The sequence below is a fragment of the Sebastes umbrosus genome, chromosome 13 (genome assembly GCF_015220745.1).
Source record: "Sebastes umbrosus isolate fSebUmb1 chromosome 13, fSebUmb1.pri, whole genome shotgun sequence".
Classification (NCBI taxonomy): Eukaryota; Metazoa; Chordata; class Actinopteri; order Perciformes; family Sebastidae; genus Sebastes; species Sebastes umbrosus.
Genome location: NC_051281.1, coordinates 2,003,513 through 2,028,587, shown reverse-complemented (window position 1 = coordinate 2,028,587; position 25,075 = coordinate 2,003,513). Strand labels below are relative to the sequence as shown.

The window sequence follows — 25,075 nt, the reverse complement described above, 5'->3', positions numbered from 1 at the left end:
CTATTTATAATCAGCTTTGGACCATCTTTTGGAATGAAACTCTTTATCTGCCAGCAGGACTCACAGTGAAACAGCAGCAACGGTCAAACACTTTAATATCTGCCTTTTATTTTGGTTTCATATAACCACCATAATACCGTTGACCTGAGCAAAGGGGGAAACAAACGGAAAGCAATAAAACAGCCTTTCACTTGGCTTTGGTCCCTGAAGAGGTGCAGAAAGGAAGCCGTATTAAAGCACATTAGAAATAAAGGTGGGAATAAACCGTGATAAACAGGGACGTTGTTGATATTTTACATTTCTTTTCTATTGAATAAAACAGATGGATTTGAGGTCATTTTAGTCAAAAGAGCAACAAATTACAAAACAGCATTTTATCTGTCAAGACAACATGAATTCTTAAAGGTGTGTTCAGTCTGGATGTGAAGAGGATGTGAACAGAAGAAAGAAGCAAGAATATCACCCTGATATGTTTTTACATAAAGAGTGAATGAAGATCAAATTTGTCCAAATGCATCGTGATGATTTATCCCCCAAAAAACTGTAAAAGAAAAACAAAAATGAAGTGATGTTTGACTGATACGACGGAGTATTAGGGCCACATTGAGGGGAATAAAGTCATAACTTTACGAGAAAAAAAGTCGTAATATTACGAAAATAGTCAGAAGTTTACGAGAAAAAAAGTCGTAATATTACGAGAATAAAGTCAGAAGTTTATGAGGAAAAAAGTCGTAATATTACGAGAATAAAGTCAGATGTCTACAAGAAAAAAAATCGTAATATGAGAATAAAGTTACAACTTTACAAGAAAAAAAGTAATTTCCTCCTCCACAAAAGAGTCAGTTTCCCCATCACATTCCTCATTTTCACATTATTTCCCCTCTAAAATAACACGTAAAAATTACTACTTTATAAAATTATGACTTTATTCTCGAAATCTCAGATTAATTTTTTTCCTCAATGTGGCCGTAATACTCCGTCGTAGTTCCAGTTGAAATTTCTGCCTCGGAAATTTCAACTTCCCAGTTCAAATGGAACGCAGCATTATACCCTTTTTCCCACCAAATTATACGCATATATGCTTTAAATTCAGAAGAACCCTCTAAAAATAGGAGATAGACTCCTTTCCCCTTTGCCAGTCGACGAGTATTCCTTTCCGTTTTATTTTTTCCTGCTGTGTCACATTCGACGTCACAAACGCATCGGAAAAAAAAGGAATGAAAATGTTACGGTGGTTACTTCTTTTTAATATCTTTCAAACTCTGTGCCGACTAATTGTGAATGATGTTGGAGCCCTGCTTGGACGGAAACACATGAAAAACGTTAATCATAGATAGCAAACATGCCAGAAAACAAGCGTGTCCATCCACCAGTCATGTTTCCATCGCTACCGATCGGAGCTGGAACCGATAAATACCCGTGACTACTGCAGTCATTTGTCCTGGGAATGAATGCAGATTGTGACCTTTCTAAACTAGAACTAAAGAGCCAGAAGTTAGAGGGTGTTGGAGGGTTTCCTGTCCAGTGGGAAAGAGACTTTACACTGTCATGGCTCACTGAGAGACTTAGAGCAAAAACATCGTTAGCGTTACTAGTAACACCTGTACCTGTGTTGCTAACGAGCAAGCTTGTTGCTACACATGCAGGAGGTTGATACGCAGACAGCGTCACACACTAACTTGTGTTGGAACTTGGACAAAAAAACTAAAGAACTTCACTTACTGAACACGTACAGAGACGATAAAAACCGGGGAGAGACTCAAGAAAACAGAAAGAACTGCAATGGTAAGTTTTGCCGACAGTCTGAACACTGTCAAGAAACCAAACCAAACATTAACACAGTTAGCAAAGTGTACATCCTCTTATTATTCAGCAACACTGACTACAATCTCTTCTCGCAGGTAAACATGTACAATTATAAAAAATAGCTCTTAATCATGATCATAGAAAAATAGTTTTTGCCCTCACACGCTAAATAAGGCTTTTAATATCCACAGGAATGTTAACGCGACACCTTCAGAGGTCTGTTCAGTTCAACTGTGTAGAGCGTCTCGACCGCGGTGGCGAACACTAGCACACAGTGCCAGCCGTGACTGACTTAACTCAGCCGTTAACGTCACAGCACAAGGTCGCCAGAGCGTCAGAGACGACCTTTCAGATCACAGTACGGCCCTTGAGAAAGAGACACTTTCAAGTAGCTCCGAGATGATAAAGAAGACTTAAACTTTCTGGGAAAGACGTTATGAAAAAGTTTGGAGCCTGTGGCACAAATTTGGAAAGCAAGCTCATTAAAACCTCTTTTACTGCACTCAAAGTCTATTTTAGCTCCAGAAATACTGTTCTGAGGTGGAGTGAGATGCTAACAAGCTTCAATATGTCTCGTGAGAAGTGAGACTTTAACCACAGCTTCATTTTAAACACCTTTACCCACGGTCATATCTTCTTTTCACCCCGGCTCAGGTGTTTTTTTTGGGCTACACAGTACCATGCTTTCAGTTCACTGACAATATAAACATTAACTGTTTCCAAAAAAGTGCATCTGAGTCTTTCTCTTTCCTGCACTTGGAAAAAAAAAGAGGAATAAACCCCCCCTCATATAAATATAGACTAAGTACCGAAGGTGACACAGTTTGCCACAAATACTCAAAATATTCGAAATATTTTTTTAGTTTAAATATTCTCATATAAAACAATGATCTTGTTTAAAAAGTTTATAGGATACAATTTGTATCAACAACGAGAGGCGACTAGATGAGATGTTAACCAGGCAGGAGTTGGTTCAGCTCTACAAACACTTCATCAGGCATTAGGATATCCCATTAAGTGGGGATGGTAATAAAAATAAGATTATTATTTCATACAACTAATGCATATCAAAGTGCTTTACATTAAGAAAAAAAAAATACTTATATGAAATTCGTAAATGAACGTAATTTTGTAAGAGACAGGATTGGAAATTAATTATAATAATTACTTTTGATCAGACTTTTTACTGTGTTTCCTTATTTTATAGATTTAATGATGAATTGATAAATAAAAAAAAAATAACTGACAGATTATTTTGTAATAAAAATAATAGTTAGTTGTACAGAACATATTACTTTGATATGTGAAAAAATCGAGACATGAAGTTTAAGCGAGTCATATTTGCTTATTGCTGTCTAAGTGAGGTAATTAGTTCAAGTCCTTGATGGTCATGAATTAATTAACAAAGTTATTAACGACATTTTTGTATTTTTCTTAAAATTTCTTTCTTTACTAAAAGTTTTAATGTAACCAATGAGATTATTAATGCCTCTGAGAAATGTTTGTAGAACTAAAATCTTTACTATGTATAGATATTCCCACTCTTGTCGTGATATTAAATGTGTGTTGACACACTCTGTGGGAATATTTAAATGTCTAAAAGGTGTTTCCCAACTCTCTCCAGTCTGTTCCTGTGTTTTACTGCGAAGCTGTGGATCTAACAGAAGGGTACTTCTACCCTGTTAAACCTCCTCATGGAGACCCTGTGTCTCAAACAACACAGACATTCACACACATTAAAAACGTAATAAATTAACACATATTTAAAATTAAAAATCAAAATAATCTTCTTTCCACCTGCTGGTGCTCTCTACAGCCACCGTCATATGATTCAGACTTTAAGGATGGAGAAGAACAGAAAGAAATGATGAGCTGTGAAGTCAGCTGACAGGGTTACCCTACTGTAGCGGAGGAAATATTCAACAGTGAACAACAGCTCGGGGTTTTCGACTGGAGTTTTTGTTATCTTCTTTTGTGGGTGCCGCTCAAGTTTCACTTCCCCTCGGGGGGAAATCCACTACATCTTACCACAGCTTCTGATCGGCCACCTGTCAGTACAGAAAGAAACCCCTTCATCCGTTCGTTGAGCTAATTCGAGCTTGAAATACAGTGGGAATATATTCTACGATTGAATATAGTCTTTTACATAAACCCACGCTGTCGTCGCCTCGGTGACTGGAAAACTACATCACTCAGATGGAAATTTGAGTTATACCCTGATATGATTGAAAAAAAAAGCAATAACAAAAAAAGTGCCAAAAGCAGAATCATTTTTAAAATATGTAAATAACTTAAAATATAACAAATAAATTAATTTAAAATGAACAAACGTATTAAAAGCCTCCCTAAGCACTCCGGTGTTTTGACTCATAACAAACCCCCAACCTTCCCTGATCTTAAGTGCTGATATAGCAGACATATTTATAGAAAAAATATGGCAATTTGGGGGATTTCCCTTTACAAAAACATACCATTAAAATGAATGAGACAACTTCCCTGCAGTGAAACTTAAGCAGTGCATTAAGGAGCTTGTGCTTTTGGTTTGTTTGTGTGTGTCCGACCTGACTTTACGATGATTGCGAGGCATAAACCCGCAGTTCACCTTCAAGAACCGTGCTGCGATTTCTCCATCAGAATCACAGCCGCCAGCTCCTGAGCATCCACCACGTGAGGGTTCCTGGTCATCACCATCCGCACCAAATCCAGAGGGAAGATGCGGCACAAGTTAGCAAACACCCTCTCTCTGAGGTCCTGGTATCGACCCAAGGCGGGGGGCTCCTGGTGCTGGGGCGCTGGCGGGGGCAGTTTATGGGTAGTGATGGGTGGATGGGACAGCTGGGGGAGCGGTGGAAGACTGGATGCTGAAAGGCCACGTGGTGACGAATGGGTTTGCCTGCTCCAAGGAGAATGCCAAGCGTTCTCGTGGACGTCTGGAAGGCTTTGGAAGGCGTACGGGTCGTAGCATGGCTTAGGGGACGGCTGGTAATGGGGGTCCCAGTTCATCTGATGCTGTGGTTGTTGGTTTAGCCCAGAGTGGTTTATTTGGGAGTGAAGCGGCGACCCTTTGTACAGCTGGGAGTCCTGGAGCCCACCTTCCTGCCAAAGGGAGCCCATCATGTTACGTCCGAGAGGGGAGCTCTGAGAGTGAGCGGTGGATGTTTGGGGTGGACGAACTGGGAAGTCCCCCGGGAAACCGCTCAGCAATGGGTGCTGAAGGTGGGGTGGGATGTAGGCTGAAGGGGACTTGAAGGAACGTGGAGATACATGAGAGGTAACAGAAGATGGGGGGTCTTCCAAACCAAAACCAAGTTGTCTCCGCAGTGCTTGAGGATAGCCCAGTCCAGGAGGAACGCGGCTCACAGGGCGGGCGTACTGGCCGGAGCAGCGATGGTGGTGGTGGTGATGGTGGCACTTGGGGCCGTCGTCTAGCAAGAGGTCAGGGGAGAACGAGTCCGAGCTGCCTTCGCTGCTACAGTCCGACAGCAGCGCTCCAGTTCGCAGATCAGCTGGGAAGAAGCATTCAGGGCTCGATGGCACCACCAGACTGAGACTGGAGTAGGTCTTCATCAGAGAGCTGTAGCCCAGCTCTGGAGACTCACATCTGTGGTAAGTTTCAGCCTCTCTTGGTCCAGAGGCTCCAGCGACCCTGGAGGATCTGCCTCCACCACTCCCCCCGGGGTGCTCCCATCGGTCACAGCCTCCTGATGAAGGGGGCCCCCCCGGAGCCGGATACCCCAGAAAGCTGCTGCTACAGCTGCTGCTGCCGCTCCCCCTCCGTCCTTCCACTTTGGACTGGATCCGCAGCCTATCCTCCAGGAGGTCGGTGAAGGAGCTCCGCGGGCTGGGGTTGGGCTGTTTCTTTGGAGTGCACCGACTTGGCTCAGCCTCGGACGTTCCTTCTGGTTGGCCAGAACTTTGGCTCTTCACCATCAGGGCGTCTTCCAGTAGGCCTCTAGAAGCCGCTGAAGACATTTTGGCGCTGGCACGGAGCTCGTCGGCCACGGCACGCTGGGGCTGGCTGCCCCGTTCAGGGTGGTAAAACTTGCACTTGTGGCCGTATGTGCACTTCTTCCCTAAAGGAGGAAAAAAGAAACGTATTTGTCATTAATGTGCTGGAATGAAAATGTTTTGTAACGTCTTTGTTCAGGCTTTTTGTCATACATCGTTCGTAGCTATACCTACGAAAAGTAATGCGGTGTAAAGACCCAGACCCACCAACCCAACATCAAAGAACTAGCGGCGATAAAGGCCAAGTGTTGCGTCGCCTCACGTCACCTTTGTCTTGGCCGACAAGTTGCACTTGAACGCACCGTGAAGACTACAGCCGACAGCCGTTGATTTATTCGTCTCTTAACTTCCGTAGTATTTTAACTCAAACCACCATCTGGACAGTCGTAGGAAAATGCACGAAAAATTAGGAATAACTTTTGGTAAGATATCATACGAACTGTTGTATGAGGTGATACGTTGCTTTGTTAGCGGATCATATTTGAAAATAGTTGAATAAATTGGGGCTCATTCTTTTTGTTTTTAATAATTCAAAATAAATTTAGAAAATGAAAAAAGCCCAAACACTCTTACACCCTTGGAAAGGTAGAACCAGATAAAAGCAGTCAACAACATCAAATATTTCTTATTTTAAGACTATATATTTTGATAGTATGCAACCTCTACTGCTTCCATTTATATATATATATACATATATATATATATACTGTACATCTGCTTCTATAATTACCATATACCAAGTATTTCCTTTATTATTGTAATGTATATTATTTGTAAATACACATTTTTTTTATTCTATTACTGTAAATGTATTTTGTTTTCGTTGTGTCATTTATTATTATTTTTATTTTTATTTTATTTATTTTTTTGCTACTTAACTTGCTGTTTTCTTAATGGAGCATCCCAGCAAAAAAGTATTTCACACGATTGTACTTGTATAACCGGTGTGACAATAAACATCTTGAATCTTGAATCAAAAGATGCGTTCCACTGACAACAACATAAGTGCATATGAGTTCATATTTTACCATAAGGACACGGCTGCTTCCTGTGTTCAGGAATAACAGGCCTCTTCCTCAGGAAGTTCTCCAGACTGGGTCCGTGTCGTCCCAGAGGGTCGTCTGGTGGCATGAACCTAAATACACAGTTCATAGATTAAACAAACAATGACAATAGATCACTTAAATAATACAAGACACAAGAAGGAAGTATCTTTTCTAGTGTGCACAGAGGGGATTAGATCAGTGACGAGAAGTCATAAAGATCAAAAGAACAGCGATGAGGAAATGAAAGTGTCTGGTCAGTAAATAGGAAGTCCTCCGATAATCTCCCTGCATGATGCATTGTGCAAATATTAGAGGGACACCGGCTTGGTTTTAACATCTTTAACAAGTGTTCTTTAGTGGTTGGGACAAACAATGGACCATTGTTCTGCAAGTCACAAGTAAGTCTCAAGTCTTTGCACTCAAGTCCCAAGTCAAGTCTGTCAAGTCCCGAGTGCCCAACTTTGAGTTTTGAGTTTGGTTGAAGCTGAAGTCATTTTGCATACCACAATTATACTTATGACAGGAAAATGCAACCTAAAGGATTTGTCCATATTCTATAACATATCATTTCTAAAGGTATTAGCACTTTTCTCCGTTGCTTACTTGTCGTTTACGAAGGAGTACATCAGTAGACGCTCGTCAATGAACTTCTTCCACTCCGGCTTCTCGTTGGCAAGGTCGCGGTAGTTGTCGTTGGAGACAATGATGCCGTCTGACTCGTAGGCCAGTTTGACGATGAAGCGGTCGTCGTAGCAAACCACACGGCGTCCCTGCACGCGGCGAGACGGAGTGAAGACCAGGATCTTCTCTTTCTCTAGTCGCCGGAGGATCTCTTGGTCTGAAGAAAGAGAGAGAGAGAGGGGAGACGGTTAGACATAAAGAAAGGACAAGAGAAATGTTTTGGTATTGAAGAAGACGATAGACAAAGCAGAGGACTCAGGTCCGTCCTTTTGCTTGTCAGAGTCATTTCATAAAGACTTCTGAAAGCTACAGTAGCTGTTACCTGTGATCAGAGCATCCGGGCGTGACTGCTCTTTTCTCCAAGCGGGGACAAAGACAGTTATGTCCCGGTGACCTTGCTCCAAGAACCAATCAACAGCCAGCTGGATGCCTTGACAGGAGAACACTTCCTTATTCCCATGACTGCAAGAGAAGAACGACATGTTGGAGGCTCAATCGGGGATGTGAATGCAAACAAAAGAGTTGTTAAAATGCAGGATTGAAAACCTGATCTCACCTCATGGCGACGTTGCTCCCGTCCACCACGACAGGCCGAAGGTTTTCTTTGTCGTCCAGCAGCTGGGACGGACACAGCAGCCGACAGGAGTCCAGAGAGGAGCTGGAGGAGGACGAGGACGAGGAGGAGGAGCAGGCCAAAGAGGATGACAAAGAGCAGGAGGGAGACTGGGAGACAGTCGGACCTCCTTGTAGCTCCATCTCTGTCTTGGTTCCCAGTTTGACCAGCTCGCCCAGGACGTCGTTGATGAGTGCGTCTGGGCCCAGCTTCCTCAGCACCAGCAGCACCAGCTCCTCAGAGTAGCCCAGCTTGAGAGCAAAGTCCACCTTGGCTCGGTAGTCTGTGACGGGGTCAGCGGCTGGAGGTGATGTTTCTAGCTGCGGGGGGTATCCGGGGGGGCGGTTCGGTGCCAGGTCCAGCCTGACTGTCTGGAAGACTGAAGAGGAATCTTGTTGGTGTAGGGGAGGCTGATCTTGCTGAGGGTTCTGAGATTCAGACCCATTCTGGAGCCGTTCATCGTCGCTGTCAGAGAAGTTACTGCAGCTGCTGCTGCTGCTGTAGCTTGAATTAGTACTAAAACTTGTGCTACTGCTACCAATACTGTCGCTGCTGGTACTCGGGGCTCCAGCTTTGACCTGTAGGATACTCCCGGGACCCGTCACGGTGCTGAGGCCGACCTGCCGCTCAGCACCTTCCACATGGAGGTAGTCCAGATCCAGCCCCAGGCTGAGGATGTGGCCCGTCCCATCCTCCAGATGGTCCTTCACGCCCATGAAGCTGTCTCATACATCCAGCTCCACGCCCTCCGTGACCTCCCGGGCACCGGACAGACCCCACCGTTACTGCTGGGAGTTAACAGCTCACTGACTGGTGCTTGGAGGGAAGCTTGAGGGAGACACAAGAAACGACTGGTTAAATCCCTGAGGACTGCATGAAAGTGATCTGCTCCCTATGTACTGTAGAAATGAAAGACCAACCCTGTATCCTCCAAAATGACATTCCCATACAACTAAACTACATTCTCAATTATGTTTCGAGGGAAACGTATTTTCTTCCTGGATTACGGTCGCACTTTTAAACCGTTTTAAACACGTGGTTAACGTCGTAAATTGAAACAAAACACGCAACAAAACAACTTGGTTGGGTTTAGTAAAAAAAACATCATGATTAAAATAAGTAAACGCACGTGTCTATTTCCGCTCCAGTCTTTTCAAAATAAAACTACTCAGTTAGGTTTAGGAAAAGATCGTGATTTAGGTTAAAATAACTCCGAAAGCGGCGTAACTTAAGTACTGAAGTTACGTGACAAATAAATCAACTTTGACTTTTAGTTTCACACGGGACACGATCAGCAGTCTCCTGGGCGACAGCCTGGTGTTTGTTGAACCCTCCACCATCCTGGCCTCCTCCCTAAGAGGGGCGGTGGTGGGTGATTATCTTTACAAACGGATTTGTGATACGTCAAAAACAAACGTAATCTGCAACAAAATACCTCAAAACGTAATTCACAATGCAGTTTAGCTGAATGGAAACGTACATTTTTAGGAGACCAGGCAGGAGGGGCTCATTCTAAGCTAACAAAAACAGCATATTATGAATATTATATTCAATCAAAATGTTACAGACTGGCCCTTTATATATGCAGGAATGAGTCAGGTCTAAAGGGTCTATTCATTTAGATACAGATACAATCCATTAATTGTTTTCTATATACATTAAAAACTGCTTATATTACTTTATAACCGCGTTTACACCTGGTAGTAGCATGTGATGTTTATCTGGATTTCTTATCTGAATATGGAAAATGCAAGTTGTACGTAAATGAGGTCTAGCTCACATTGTGGTCAGATCTCAGGCAGGTGTGAAAGCATTCAGTTAGGCCACTTTACTCTGCTTCTTCCATCTCAAGCAAACTGCAGAAAACCGACAGACTCTTCATGAGTAAAGGAAAGATAAGTAGCAGCATTGCTTCCCATGAAACCTCTTCCAGGCAGCTCCATAGTTTACATATTGAGACACAGCAGGCTGTTCAGAGGTAGAAAGGACGAGTTGAGATCTGTAGCCCTCCTCCCACTTCTACTGATTTGCATTTTAGCAGCGATGAGCTCTGCTGTCACAGAAGCTTCAGTTAGACTGGAGGCTAAATACCAGACACCTGAGCCGACAGCCATGTCCAAGTGATGCCAAAACACATCACCGACTAATTACTGTCGCCTGTAGCTAAGAACCATACACACACATGAAGGATCAGCCGAAGAATAACACCGCTGCCAAGAATATTACCTCCAACACAAACAGATATGGATAATTTATGATGTTAAGTACTTTACACAAACTAATTAAATGGCAGAATGTATTTTATTTTTACACAATATATTGCGTTGTTTTCTTTAATAACAGTTGCGTGAGAATAACACAATAACATGACTGTGTCTGACAGACTCTCTGGTTACCTAATCTATGCATGTATTCACCACGATGGGCCCGTCATTCTTTGGCTACAGGCTAAAACACAATATTCCTCTGTATTCAAATATATACTTGCAAAACTCTAACAATGAGCAGAATTACCTGCACGCTGTGGATGCAATTTAATACAACAGCATCACAGACTAGGTCTGTTTCTTGACAACACACTTGGATACATACTGTATATGATAACATAAGTGCTTTTCCCTCAGTTATTTATGAATCCTTAAAGTCGTTTCACACCAAGCACGGATTTTTGTCCGAAAAAAAAATCACACGGAAATGTATAAAAAAATGATTTTGTGGGTTCTTATGAATGCCTGCACACCGCTTTGGAACATTCGTGCGGGGGAAAAAGTTTTTAGACAGACCTTGATGCAAAAATGCGGTCTGAGAATTTGCATGCAGATTTTCCGCATTTCCACCGTGTGAGTTTCCAGAGCCTTGGAATAATGACCATTTGTTTTTGGGGTAACAGACCGTTGGACAAATGGGCTTTTTCTGTCCTATGGGACATTTTTTGGTGTCTATTGGTGTTTGGGAATAACAATGGGCCGCCTCCTTCTCAACACCCAATAACGTACGACAAACACGCCCAGCAAACATGAGACGTCGGGAAGACGTTCAGATCATGTCTGTATAACATCCGTCAGTCCAGACACACTTTTGTACGTCTGGTGGACGTGCAGGTTGGGTTCAATATTTGGACGTCTGGTTAGGGGCCTTTTTGAACGTCTGTGGATGCGCAACTCAGGTTGACATCAATAGTTGAACGTTAAAAAGATGTTTAAAAAGACGTCATTCTGGCTCCTCAGTGGACGTCTTTTGGACGGTCGACAGAGGTCAACAGAGATGTTCAATTTATGTCAAATTTTGCACACAATCGCACTGAAACGTTTTTTAGTTTGACAGAGTTCTTTAAAAAATACTTGTCTGACTTGAAGAATTAAGCTCATTTTAACGTGAATAGAAATGTTTAAACAGTAATTTTTTTTTTTTTTTAGTAATAAACATATTTATTACTCATCACACGTAAATCAAAACAATACTAACCATTTGCCGGCTAAATCGTTACACAAATTAATTCATTCCATCGTCCATCAAAATCTCAAACAGCAACAAGTAGATCTAGTATTATATGATATGATTTTATTTAGAGCTAATATATTGTAAATTGATTATTTATTATCTGGTATGATTATACCTGCTTTTAGTATTTGAATCTATAGTCTTTTATTACCTTTTAACATTTTAAAGAACTACTGTCTCAGACTCAACATGTGAATTTAAGCACGTTCATGCATGAGTGTATGAATGATCCATGTTTTATGTGTGTATGCACATTGTGACTTTGGTATGTTGTGTGATGCAGTGGCCTGGAGCCCCAAGACAAATTTCCTTGTGGCACAATAAAGTATATCTTATCTTATCTTATTTTAAATATGTTCGATTGGAAGGACAGAGCATCATTTGAGGATGTAGTTACTTGATTATAACTGTAGTCACTGATAAAGTTCACTGTGCAATAATAATGTAACTTTAACAACAATAAAAGGACATGTACTGTAGAGCGTCACTGATGCAAAGCACCTGAAACCAGCCTCAGCAAATATCGTACATGTAGGAAGCCTCAGCATGAGCTGCTGTTCTGGTCCAACCTGCACCACATCATGGGACTTTTGACCTGCAGATAAACATGCAGATATGTTCTGTCTACATGCACAAGAAAACACTACATTTGCATGAGTGATAAGATAATGTTTGTTCTCTGGAAATTACGTCTGAAAGAGTGTGCGTCATCATGTTATATTAGCAGACGGGACGTTTTCCTGTTTACTGTAAACAGCGTCACATAGTGAGCCGGTTACTTAAAGAGAGAGTTGTTCTATGTGTTCAGCCTCGAGAGTCCACCATGTAGAGTTTAACCAACAGCAGTTTTCTGCTGGGATGTGTTACAAGTGCAGAAAGATCAATCCGACCATGGCCCCAGCCCGTTCGTACTACTGACACAGTAATTTGCAAGTCATTTTGCGTGCAATAAGATCGCTGTAACGTAGAGTAAAAAGAGAGAGAGAGAGACTGCTGATGGTGGAAGACTTTAAAGACCTTCAACCAGGAGACCGCTGTTAGTGTCCAAAGATGTTGAGTTATTTGAAGTTACGTTAGTGACATTTGTGACGTGTTTTCCATACTTCTATTACGTTGTTTCCTTAGTTTATGTACTTATTTTACGCCCAACCACGATGTTTTTCCTAAACCTAACTAAGTGGTTTTGTTGCCTAAACATAACTGCGGCCATTTAACACTGTCTCACAGCAGTTTGTGAGACGCACGTGTCAATTTCTGCTCCAGTCTTTTAAAAATAAAACTACTTAGGAAAAGATAGCGGTTTGTGTTTGAATAATACCGGAAGCGGCGAGCCTTTAAGATAGGGTCGACGATGCTGGAAAGCTAGCATGAGTTTTCTCTTCCATTCTCCAGGAAACGTGCGGCGGCGACACGCTTTGAGTTCATCCTGGTGCACGCCAAGGGTAGAGTACGAGCAGGGAGGCAGGGAGGCATCTGATTGGTTCTTTCCAAGCGGACCGCGAGGCAGTGATTGGTAGACGTTTTTACAGGATTACAGCAGCTACAGATGACGGCTCTTTTCAGGTCCTTTTTCAGAGCTCATTAGTAATGGATCGCTGTCGGGGTGTAAAGACCATTTCAGCCAATAGAACAGATAGTGGAGACTGGAGAACATCGTCTGCCCTACCTTTAAGTACGGAAGTTATGTGACAAAAACGACTTAGTTAGGTTTAGGAAAAGATCCTGTTCGGGTTAAAATAACCCAGGAGGTGGCGTAAGTTAAGTACGGAAGTTACGTGACAAATAAATTAACTTTGACTTCTGGTTTCACACGGGACACGAACACTGGTCTCGTGGGGGGAAGTCTTGTGGTTTTTGACCCCCCCATCCAGCCCGACCTCTTCCCTATGTGGCATTCGCTGTTACAGGCTAAAACATGCAAAAACACCGGTATGGTCCTTTAAAATTCTATTAAAGGACCATGAATGCAGTTTGTATTTAATTTCAACTACAGTAAAGTCGTGCCTTACAGATTCACATTCACAAAATAAAATTCAAATTGATGTTCATGAAATTCAGATTATTTAAATATTAAAACATGAGTATTTATGAGCCTGTCATGGTAGTAATAGTAATTTAAAAGAACCCTTAACGGTCCTACAGCCTCTTCCTGGCCCGCTGGGTCCTGTGGGGGTCCACGGATTAGATAAAACAAAGAGGGATCTGTTGTGATGGGTCATTGCTTAGTGACCCCTTTAAATAAACAACATGTGTTCCTCACAAACACCTCCATAACCACATAATAACTATATTTAATGAAGGCTTTAGGCCTCCTAAAGGGCTCTTTATCCGTGGATCTAGTTCAGTCTTGTTTGCTTGATGCATCATTTTCCCTCAGTAACATAACGGGGCTTTTGTTCATTGTGTTTCAGATTATCAACAATATGAATAATGATGGTTATAAGGCCATTCCTCCAGTTGACTCTACCTGTCTTGTTGTGCACAAAGGAATTGAAAGTCAAAAATCAGTGATATGATGATGACGCCTTTAACACCACAAACAAAATCCACTGTCATGTGTTTGTGTGTTGGGTTGTTTATCTGTGGAAATACCCATGAAGGGTACTTCCAGAGCATCAAACGCCGTTACTGCAGACCAGTGAACCCTCTCAGTGAAAGCATTATGAGGTCACTGTCTGATTGTCTGTCTGAACACTGCTCTGGACAAAGTGGAAGCATCTCCGACTCACAGCTGTTCGGACAGTAAAACACCCTGACGTCAGCTGAGACTTAACCTCAATCTGACACGGCAGAGCAAAGCCTCTGAAGAGACAAACTAAGACAAAACTGTGCATCATATAAGTGAAAAAACAGGAAATATAGTGAGACTATGTTAAAAAGAAACTGTTTTCCCTGCCTGGCGGTCCCTGTGGACAAACGTGGTAGTGTTTCCAAGCACCAGAGTCCATTTAGATAACATCTCATTTTAATGCATCAGCAGGGTCTGACAGTCTGCCCACCCGATCTCATGGGATGTAAATAGCGCAATATTTCTGTGTGTCATGATAACGCATTTTAGGCTTTTCATGTGTCATTTAATGCCACATCGTTTGCAATGCAGTCACAAAATGTAATCTATTTTATTCATGTATATAGACACGAATTTCCCTTTTCTTCGTGATGCTCAGCACGACTTTCAACAACTTTTTTTTGTGCGTTTTCCAACGAATGTCCAGCAACATGTGATGCACATGTCAATTTCCGCTCCAGTCTTTTCAAAATAAAACTACTTAGACTTAGCTTTAGGAAAAGATCGCAGTTTGGGGTTTAAATAACACCAGAAGGGCTTTAACTTACTGAAGTTACGTGACAAATAAATCAACGTTGACTTCTGGTTTCACACAGGAAACGAACAGCGTTTTGGTCCCACCCCGACCTCATCCCTAGATGCCGCTCGCCGCTCTTTATACTTCCCAGTTCACAATTACGTAGATTACATACGAGTTGATTTCATCCTGACCATCACGAAAAAAAAGTGAAATTTGTGTCGAAATTGGTGTTGGCTCCCAGCGGGGACCGACGGAGCAGCGAGGCAAAGCTCTACTCCTGGCCGGCGCAGAGCTCTCCACCTCCCGCCGGAGCTACGACAGCAGGTCGAAGGCAGCAGCGAAGCCGGATCCTGGTCTGTCCACGGCGGGCTGGTCGCTGCTGGAGGCCCCGCTGGAGTCTGAGCTGAAGGAGTTTCTGGTGAACCTGCAGTCCGACGCGGTGGCACCGGTTACAAGCATTAAGATGTATAGAAATAGACAATCTTCTCTCTGATGGTCTCGTTTACTTATGGAGGTCACTGTTTCACAACCAGTTAAAAGTTCCTCACAGTAACTTTGAATTAAGATAAATGTAGTACATTAAACGGTTTAAGAGTTCATTAAAATGACTCTTTATCGACCCGGTCTCTTCCAGGTGATTCAGCAGAGTTAATATCAGACGTTGTATGCATGCGTATGTGTGGTTCTATTTTAGCGAGAGTAGTAATGAGGAGCCTCTTTTGGATCTCAGGCTAAAGCACCGGAAAGCCGGGGCCTCTTAATGTCCCGACCCCGACGTCTAAGCTGCCGCGCCGCTGTGTGTCACCCTGAATGCCACAACAAGAGAGCTGGAATAATTTAGTCCGCCAACAACAAAAGAGGCACAAAAGGAAAGAGAGCGAGAGTGTGTTTTTGTGTGTTCTGTGTGTGTGTGTGTGTGTGTGTGTTTGCGTGTGTGTGTGTGTGTGTGTGTGTGAGGGGGTGGGTGTTGGGGGGGGGTAGAAGTGTGTCTGGCTTGCCGTCCTTCAACAATGCAGCTGCCTCCCAATCTGTCCTCCTGTGACGGGAGTATTGTTCTCGCGGCCCGAGCAGCGTGCACAGATGGAGGCTGGGGCTCTTTAAACCCGTTCACCCCTGCCCAACACACACACACACACACACACATACACACTAACACACACACACATGCACATGATGCCGGGTGATGCAGCAGTCACACCGGCCTCGGTCACAGGTCGCCAGACGGAAACATCGAGGAGTCAGCAGAAATATGACACAGTGACACAGCGAGTGTAGATCAGCCGGTCAGGAGCAGACGGATCATCTCAGGCAGCGTCTCGCTGTGACTCCGAGCTTTAGGTTTAAATATATCATATAAACAAGGTAAAAAAAGCTGTATTCTCACAGTACTGATGGTTTTAAGCAGACTGCACTACAGAAGTGAAGCTACGCTGTGGTGAAACGAGCCCAAATAAACCAAATACAAGCATTCAGTCATTAGAACTACTCTCATAAAGGAAAAACTCAAATCTCATTTTGGAAAAAACTAGCTTTGATGATGGTCAATGTTATTGTTATTCATGCAAACTATTATTTTTCTAAGAAGTTATTATACCCACTAGAGAACCAAATAATTATAGTCTGTCAGAAACAAATAATACTATGAATACAGTAGCTGCTGCAGGATATTATATTTGCAGTCGGGCTGGGAGATGTGGAGAAAATCAAATATCACAATATCTTTGACCAAATACCTCGATATGATGTCGATACTGAAGGGTTGACTATTGGTGCTTTCACTAAAGGTTTAAACAATGAGATGTTTGATAAATAATCATCAGTAAAGTGGACATAATGAACAGCTAGAACAGTCTGGTGATTTAAGAAAATGACATAACTTTACTGTAATGCAGCCTTTAAAACCTGGAAAAGACAACACTTATATATTATATTATAATATCTAAAATCTAAGATCAAATCTAGTCTCATATCACGATATTGAATATCGATTGTATTGCCAAGCTCTAATTTGCAATAGTAAGTCTGGAGCATTTAAAATGATTAATAGCAAAATAATAATAAAAATATAATGTCACAAATCAACAAAAATCTACAATTTGTGCCAAACTGTTGATGCTAAATATTCATTATGAAATCTTTTATTCCTGCTGCTGTGAAAGATGATATATTATTTTTAGTGTAATGTGCTATAGTGACATTAATGTTGAGATTAATATCTATGAAATTAAGCAAATTTATCCAAAAGAAACTTTATAAAAAGTAAAAAAAAATGTTTTTATCCTTTTGCCTGTAAATTAAGTAGTATTTTTTTATATGGATGTTTTTAAGATGTCCTATTTGTCCGCTGAACAAATGAAGTTCCTCGCGGAAAATAAAGTAATTTGAATTGAATCTTAAAAACGGGTCAGTTTCTCCTGTTTAGACCTGCAGATTAAAATGTGAAAGTAATCCCTGTTTTTATTGTGTTCTCTACACATCTAAACTACAACTCAACCACAGCAATATTGAATTTTGTCATGGATTTTCTGTATCAATTATATTTTAATAACAAATATAGCACAGTATTAGTTGCATTAGAGCTGCAACGACTAATCGATTAGTTGTCAATCGCCAACTATTTTGCTAATCCATTAATCGTTTGAGTATTTTTTTAAGATAAAGAAGTTCTCTGATTGCAGCTTCTTAAATGTTAATATTATCTGGTTTCTTTATTCTTCTATGACTGTAAACTGATCTTATATATAGTAATATAATAATAATAATATATATAATATATTTTTGTATTCATTTTTAAATGTATGCATTCATTATTTTACGTGTTTATGCATTTATTTATGTATTTATTTATGTACAATTTACCCTTAAAATTTCACCTCTTTATTTATTTCCTCAAACTTATTTATTTTCTGTATTTTTGCTACAATTAATGACATATTTTTTTATTTTTTTATTATTTATTTATTTAATCATTCATTCATTTATTTATTTATTTTTGTCAGCTTCTGTCCTCCATATTTTCCTCCTCTGTGACAGTAAAATGAATATCTTTGTGTTGTGGACAAAACAAGACATTTGAGGAAACACTGATCCACATTTTCTGACATTTTATAGACCAAACAACTAATCAATTAATTGAGAAAATAGTTGCATAATTGGCACTTTTTTTTGCAGCCTCAGCAACATTCAACGACTTTTCTGCAAAACAAGATATTTGGAATTAATTTGCAAATGAATTCAGATTTGCGGGTTAAAGATTTAACGAGACATTATTGTTTTGTCTTTATGTTTTGAAGAAATACAAACACCTGCCCCACGAGTCTTTCAGTTCCTTTAGTTCAGACATTTAGAAACTAAATAAAAGTTAAATTTAGCCGCTAGGCAGAGTTTTGATTCCAGGTCTGTACGAACATATTCTATACGGAGAGAATAACTCATCTACCGAATCATTCCAGTCTGTCCACAGAAAGCAGATGCTGCAGCCTCCACCTCAGTGACCCGCCTGCCGGCCCGCCTGCCTTTACACCGGGTATCTCTGTATGTGTCATGATCCAGGGTTAGCCCCCTTGGGGGGGGGATGAGCTCCCCCGAGGCCAGACCCTGACCGGTCCCTCAGGGGCCGAGCCCGGCACCGAGCCAGTCTGCCACACCAGCGACCGGCTGGGAGGGGGGACAAAGGGGGTGGAGGTGGTGGTGGTGGGGGGGTAACAGATGCCTGCTGAAGCCACAGGGGACCTCCCTGAAAGCATCCTCCTCTTCCTCCTCCTCCTCCTGCTCCTCCTCCTCCTCCTCCTCCTCCATCCTGCTCTCCTGCAACTGGTGGCGTCCAGCTTCACCCTCAGTGATACATATCACCACTGTCTGTCTGTCATGTGACCTCTGTGGTCGGGGGTCGGGGGTGGCACTCACTTTCACCTCTGAGCTGTGCAGACTCTCGGTCTGGTTACGTCTGCTGCTAAATAAACCAGGAGCAGACCATGTGTGGGGAATCTTCTTGTTGGTTTTATATCTATTAAATTGGAGTGAAATTAAACTCTTCATTGTTTTATGGGGGAACCCCGAAGGAATCCCCCAAGAAGTCCTGGTTGAAACCCACAAAGAGCCTTAATATCAGTCTCAATTTCACTTTATACTGAACATCTACAACCAGAGACTGAAGTGGAAAAGTGCTTCTCTTATTCACATGTGCTATTTATTCCTTATTTCTTTAAGCATGTTATCCTGCGTCAGACATAATTAGTTGTGATTTTATTGCTTTATTATCATACTTGGGCGATGCATCTTCTATGGTAGGACTATAATACTCCATTTATGGAGTTACATTATAGGGTTAATGTGGTGTGTTTAAGGTCTTTCCTGTAGTATAGTCGGGTATCATTCAGGTCAGGATGCTCCTACATATCATACAGAGACACGTCCTGAATTTATAAAGTGAATAAAACATAGGAGATATTGGGTTTGGGGCTCCTACATCATTTTGGACCGTTATTATTATTACTAGTCAAAGGATTATTTTATTATTTTTCACAGCTTTCGTCTGAACGTTTAATTCTTCTCTAAATGTTTTCCCTAAAAGAGCAGGTTAAGACAACTTTTAAATAATAATAACTTTTAAATAATGTTTCATTAATTATATTTTTTCACAAATAAAAAAAAAGGTTACGACAAAGAGTTCACTAATTATTTTACAAATAGGATGTGAACATTGTGTTGATAAATGACAGCACCTTTGTTCTTGTGAGAAGTGATGATGCGCAAGAGAAGTAAAATGTAGAAGTGCCGGTACGGCGTATAAACGGTGAGTACCGGCCCACTTCGAACTCTGGTTGTGGGGGAACCCCAAGAAATCCCCTAAGAAGCCCACACAGAGTCTTTTCTATGCAGTTCACTAAAACCTTCCACAGTGAACTCCTAAAAATCCCACTTTGCAAATTCCATGGCGATCCATCCAATAGTTGTTGAGATTTGAGTAATTCTGGTAGTGGATGGACGGATGCACATTGCTGCCCGCGGGCCACCAATAAAACAAACTTCTTTTATTAGACATTGTCTGTCTTTAACTTCTACTGTTTGAGCTGTTGTGTTGACACACACATATATGCAACTTTCAACATGTAAAACACATCTGAGTTAGAGACAAAAGAACACAATTATCACAACAACTCTGCATCTTGGAGTTTCTTTGTCTGGCTGACTCTTCTCTAGCTCAGGGGTTCTCAGACTGTTTGGGTCCAGGGGACCCCGTCTTCATCAGAACACCCATTATATTTACTACCATTAGATGCTATTGGAAGTATTTCACTTCAGACATGTTTCATAGTGATGAACAGAAACCCATTTCAATCTAAATCATGTGGAGATTAGATGAAATCTTTTATTAGTTCCACAGCGGGGAAGTTTGCAATGTTATTGAATGTTAATACCACTTATATACCTTTAAACAGACGGTGATTTTATTCAGATTGCATTTGGACTTGACAGCATTTATAGCAGTAGAAAGACTGCATAGTTCTAATAAATCCAAATGTTTAAACTCAGCAGTCTAACGCAAACTTTAAGTACATGCTTCAACTTGTTTCTGTGTGTCACAATCATATCAGAGATTTTATTGGCCCAGAGCTAAAGATGGAGGGAGTAATGGACACTATATATTTGTTTTATCGGTGCAAATGGTCCCCATCTGTAAATATGCACTTTTTAATGCATTAAAAAGTTTTTTAATTTTTTAATTTATAGCAAATTCTTTCGACCGAGTGTCATAGACTCCTGGGTCCCACTTTGAGAATCACTGCTCTAAGTCTGGTCACATCTGCACATATACAGCAGCCTGTTTTTGCTATTAAACTGACTACTCTGAGTTGAGTATGGACGGGGAGATTTCATGCAAAGCTGAGGCTAACTCAATGCAAAAGAAAACAGAAACACTCACCACACAGCAAGGCAGCAAAAGAGAGAGAAGGGCAACAACTCCTACAACTTCTCTCCTGAAACGCCACCTTTGGTCATTCCATCAGCAACACAGCACACAGTCAGAACAACTTCAGGGGGGAACTTCCCAATAACGGTGCTGGTGAAGTCAACAAAATCCCTTTTTACACGTATCCAGATCTCCAGAATCCAGAATCTAAAGTAAAGCTTGTCAATCCAAGAGGAGCAAAATGATCCAGTTTCCTAGTTGAGTTTAGCAGCAGTGTGTCTGAGTGTCCTCAGCGTCCTCAGTGTCCTCAGTGTCCTGCAGGCTGCAGGTTCAGCAGTGTGACTGACAACAGATGGAGTGTGAAGCATCTACCCATCCTCCTCCTCCTCCTCCTCTTCCTCTCTCTGACCAATACCAACGCACCAATCTGACACACGTCTCACTTTTCCTGTCTTCACTGACGCTTATTCTACACACACACACACACACACACACGCACGCACACGCACACGCACACGCACACACACACACACACACACACACACACACACACCAATCAGCCACCTCTCCACCAATAGGAAGGAGCTCTAAGATAAGCCAGGAGATCTCCTCCACCCCCCCTCAGACACACACACACACACACACACACACACACACACACACACACCACCACCATCCGCCGGCTTCAACCATGAATGGACGAGAAGGCGTGAGTTGACAATGGTGGGGAAGGGAGGGGGACGCACAAAGGAAGGCCCTCGACGGGCAGCTGCACACACACTCACCATGCTCACCATCACACACACACACACACACACACACGCACACACACACACACACACACACACACACACACAGAAATACAGATACATGAGGAGAAAGAGAGAGTGAAAAAAAGAAAGCAGGAGCCAGAATTGAGCCCTGCGGAGCACCTGGCCCACTGGGGACGGCTGCCGCCATCCACCTCTTTGTTTCACGGGCGGGGGGGGATCGGCTTGACTCAGACAATGAGACGAATTATGTTAAAAGTAGTGTGTGTGTGTGTGTGTGTGTGTGTGTGTGTGTGTGTGTGTGTGTGCACCCAAAATGGGTGTTAGCAGTGTGTGTGTGTGTGTGACGGAAAGTTAGCAGGTGGAGGAAGGAAGCTGTGAAGCCTTCAAACTAACAAGAGGCAGAAAAGGAGGTAAAGAAGTGAGCTTTATTGTACAAGATGGCTTCGTGTTTTCAAAGGCCTCAGATTGTGAGGAGGGGTATTACTTAGAGGCTCAGAGGAGGACGGAGACAAAGACATGGCTGCCTGTCAGGCCGGACTTAAACAGCTCCAGTTACCAAGCCATCATTTCACCTTTAAGAAAAGGAGGAGCTTTATTATTTAGCCAGCGGAACAAAAACATGATTTACCCTTCAGCAGAGGAGAGGCTGAATACACGCCAAAACAAGCCGTCAACAAGGAACTGAGTCCTTCAGTGACTGTGCCGATAAGAAACAACACAGACGCACGGCAAAGTTCATCTATTTGACTCGTGTGCATAGACACCAATTTCCTACGAATGCCCAGCAACACGTGATGCACGTGTCAATTTCCGCTCCAGTCTTTTCAAAATAAATCTACTGAGTTAGGTCCAGGAATAGATCGACTTGGTTAGGTTTAGGCAACAAACTACTTAGTTAGGTTTAAGAATATCGACTTGGTTAGGTTTAGGCAACAAAACTACTTAGTTAGGTTTAAGAATATCGACTTGGTTAGGTTTAGGCAACAAAACTACTTAGTTAGGTTTATGTATATCGACTTGGTTAGGTTTAGGCAACAAAACTACTTAGTTAGGTTTATGAATATCGACTTGGTTAGGTTTAGGCAACAAAACTACTTAGTTAGGTTTATGAATATCGACTTGGTTAGGTTTAGGCAACAAACTACTTAGTTAGGTTTAGAAAAAGATCAACTTGGTTAGGTTTAGGTAACAAACTACTTAGGTTTAAGAATATCAACTTGGTTAGGTTTAGGCAACAAACTACTTAGTTAGGTTTAGGAATAGATCAACTTGGTTAGGTTTAGGCAACACAACTACTTAGTTAGGTTTATGAATATCAACTTGGTTAGGTTTAGGCAACAAACCACTTAGTTAGGTTTAGGAATAGATCAACTTGGTTAGGTTTAGGCAACAAACTACTTAGTTAGGTTTAGGAATAGATCAACTTGGTTAGGTTTAGGCAACAAACTACTTAGTTAGGTTTAGGAATAGATCAACTTGGTCAGGTTTAGGCAACAAACTACTTAGTTAGGTTTAAGAATATTGACTTGGTTAGGATTAGAAAAAGATCGACTTGGTTAAGTTTAGGAAAAGATCGACTTGGTAAGGTTTAGGAAAAGATCGACTTGGTTAGGTTTAGGCAACAAACTACTAAGTTAGCTTTAGGAAAAGATCGTGGTTTGGGTTTAAATAACACCGGAAGTGCCGTAATTTAAGTACAGAAGTTACGTGACAAAAACGACTTAGCTAGCTTCAATCAATCAATCAACATGTATTTGAATATCCCTTTACAACAACCAAAAGGTACCCAAAATGCTTCACATTAAGATCAGGAAATAACAGGAATAGAAACACAACGTATCATAAAATCTAAGAAAGGTACATAAAAAGCATAAGGAGCTAGGTATTAAAAGCCAATCTAAATAAAAAAGTCTTGAGCTTAGATTTAAAAAGTGCTAGGTCAGTGACAGGGCGTATATCAGGGGGGAACTTGTTCCACAGTTTAGGAGCAGCGACAGCAAAAGCACGATCACCCCACTGCTTATAACTCGACCTCGGGACTTCTAAAGAAAGTTGACCAGATGACCGTAAAGCCCCGTTATGCTCACGGAGGGTTAAAATCTCTGACAAATAGGGCGTGGCGAGGCAGTTAATGGCTTTAAAAACAAACATCAAGAGCTTCAAATGGATTCTAAAGCCAACTGGAAGCCAACGGAGTGAGTAAAGTACGGGGGGGTAATGTGTTCAGTCTGGAAGTGTTGGTTAAAAAGCGAGCAGCAGCATTTTGCACAAGTTGAGTCCAACATACAGAGCATTACAATAATCAAGTCTCCAGCTAATAAAGGTGTGAATTATTGCCTCCTCAAGATCGGGCCTTTGACGTAACCTTCGGTACCGTAGAAAAACAAGCATACCGTCACGTTTTCAGAATTTTGGCATCGACTTGGTACTAAAGTATCGGTTCTTGTGACATCCCTAGTTATGGTTTGATTATATTTAACATTTTTAAAGAAGGGTTTTGCAACTCATTTATTTTGAAAAAATTGGTGTCGATAAGGGCTGCACGATTTTGAGAAAATATCTAATAGTGATTATTTTTGACTGATATTGCATTTGCGATATGATTTGCGAGGGTATAATTTTTTACGTCATTATTCTCATTTTTCATTTTCATGATTAATTGTGCAGCTCCAGTCTCCATACTGAAACTCAGATATTTAACAATTTGAAATGATAATTCAGCCTCGAGTAATTTACACTAGTTTATTCCTGTCTCAAAGGGAGTTTCTAGTTTGAAATAAGCACAAGAAGAGCAGACAAATGAGAGGTGATTTGTTGGAAGTGGCATAAAGAAATCATAGAAAAATTTGGATCTAGTGTCTGTTAAACTCAGTGAAGCCTGATAATCCCTGATTGGGGAGTTCATCCCGTCACCTGCAGCCTCCCGCCAACACACCTGCTTCTAATCAGTCCTCAGGCCCAGTAGTCTATAGATACAACCCCTGACACAGCTTTCACTCTTTAGACTCAACTCTCCCTTCAGTTCTACCTCTCTGACAACACTCTGATTTTATTCTTTGACCAAGTAAAGACAGATTTAGCCTCTCAACCTCTGCCTTCTGTAGCTGCATGAGTCCTCCTGTGACAGTTTTCTGACCGCTGTTTAGCAAAAACACCAATTTTAACACTTTAATAATTACTTAGTCCAACTTTGGAGAAGGTTCTTGGTCTGGTGCTGTTGCACAATGTCACAATATAAACTTAGAAATGTGCTCACAGATAACCAGATTATCCTGACCAAACATTTTACCACAAGCCTTACCTCCTCTGCTGCGGCTCAACATCAAACCCCACCGTGACCTGACCTAACAAAACTGTCTGATCAGCCTCAGGAAGTAATGACGAATGAAGTCATCTTTCCACTAAGTCAAATGTTTTATTAGTGA

At 41.6% G+C, this 25,075-nt stretch overlaps 1 protein-coding gene and 1 long non-coding RNA gene across 2 annotated transcripts; one reads left to right on the top strand and one right to left on the bottom strand.

The window, feature by feature from the left end:
- Positions 1-883: 883 nt before the first annotated feature.
- On the bottom strand, positions 884-8,980 carry LOC119499768 (endoribonuclease ZC3H12A-like). Its single transcript, XM_037788940.1, has 5 exons — positions 8,098-8,980; positions 7,864-8,003; positions 7,464-7,698; positions 6,843-6,949; positions 884-5,879 (listed from the first exon to the last, which is right to left on the bottom strand). The coding sequence occupies exons 1-5, from the start codon at positions 8,868-8,870 to the stop codon at positions 4,411-4,413; spliced, it is 2,724 nt and encodes a 907-aa protein (XP_037644868.1). The 5' UTR covers positions 8,871-8,980; the 3' UTR covers positions 884-4,410.
- LOC119499770 lies at positions 1,650-24,665 on the top strand. The gene is made up of 3 exons (XR_005209439.1): positions 1,650-1,785; positions 18,416-19,691; positions 24,655-24,665. It is a non-coding gene; the product is annotated as an uncharacterized LOC119499770 (long non-coding RNA).
- The last annotated feature ends 410 nt before the right edge of the window (positions 24,666-25,075 follow it).

Excerpts from the sequence above, each read along its gene's own strand:
- LOC119499768 (XM_037788940.1), bottom strand. The coding sequence starts at position 8,870 with ATGGGCGTGAAGGACCATCTGGAGGATGGGACGGGCCACATCCTCAGC. Across the intron at positions 7,699-7,863 it reads CCCGGATGCTCTGATCACAG|ACCAAGAGATCCTCCGGCGA; the intron begins GTAACAGCTACT and ends CTCTTTCTTCAG. Across the intron at positions 6,950-7,463 it reads TACTCCTTCGTAAACGACAA|GTTCATGCCACCAGACGACC; the intron begins GTAAGCAACGGA and ends CTGTGTATTTAG.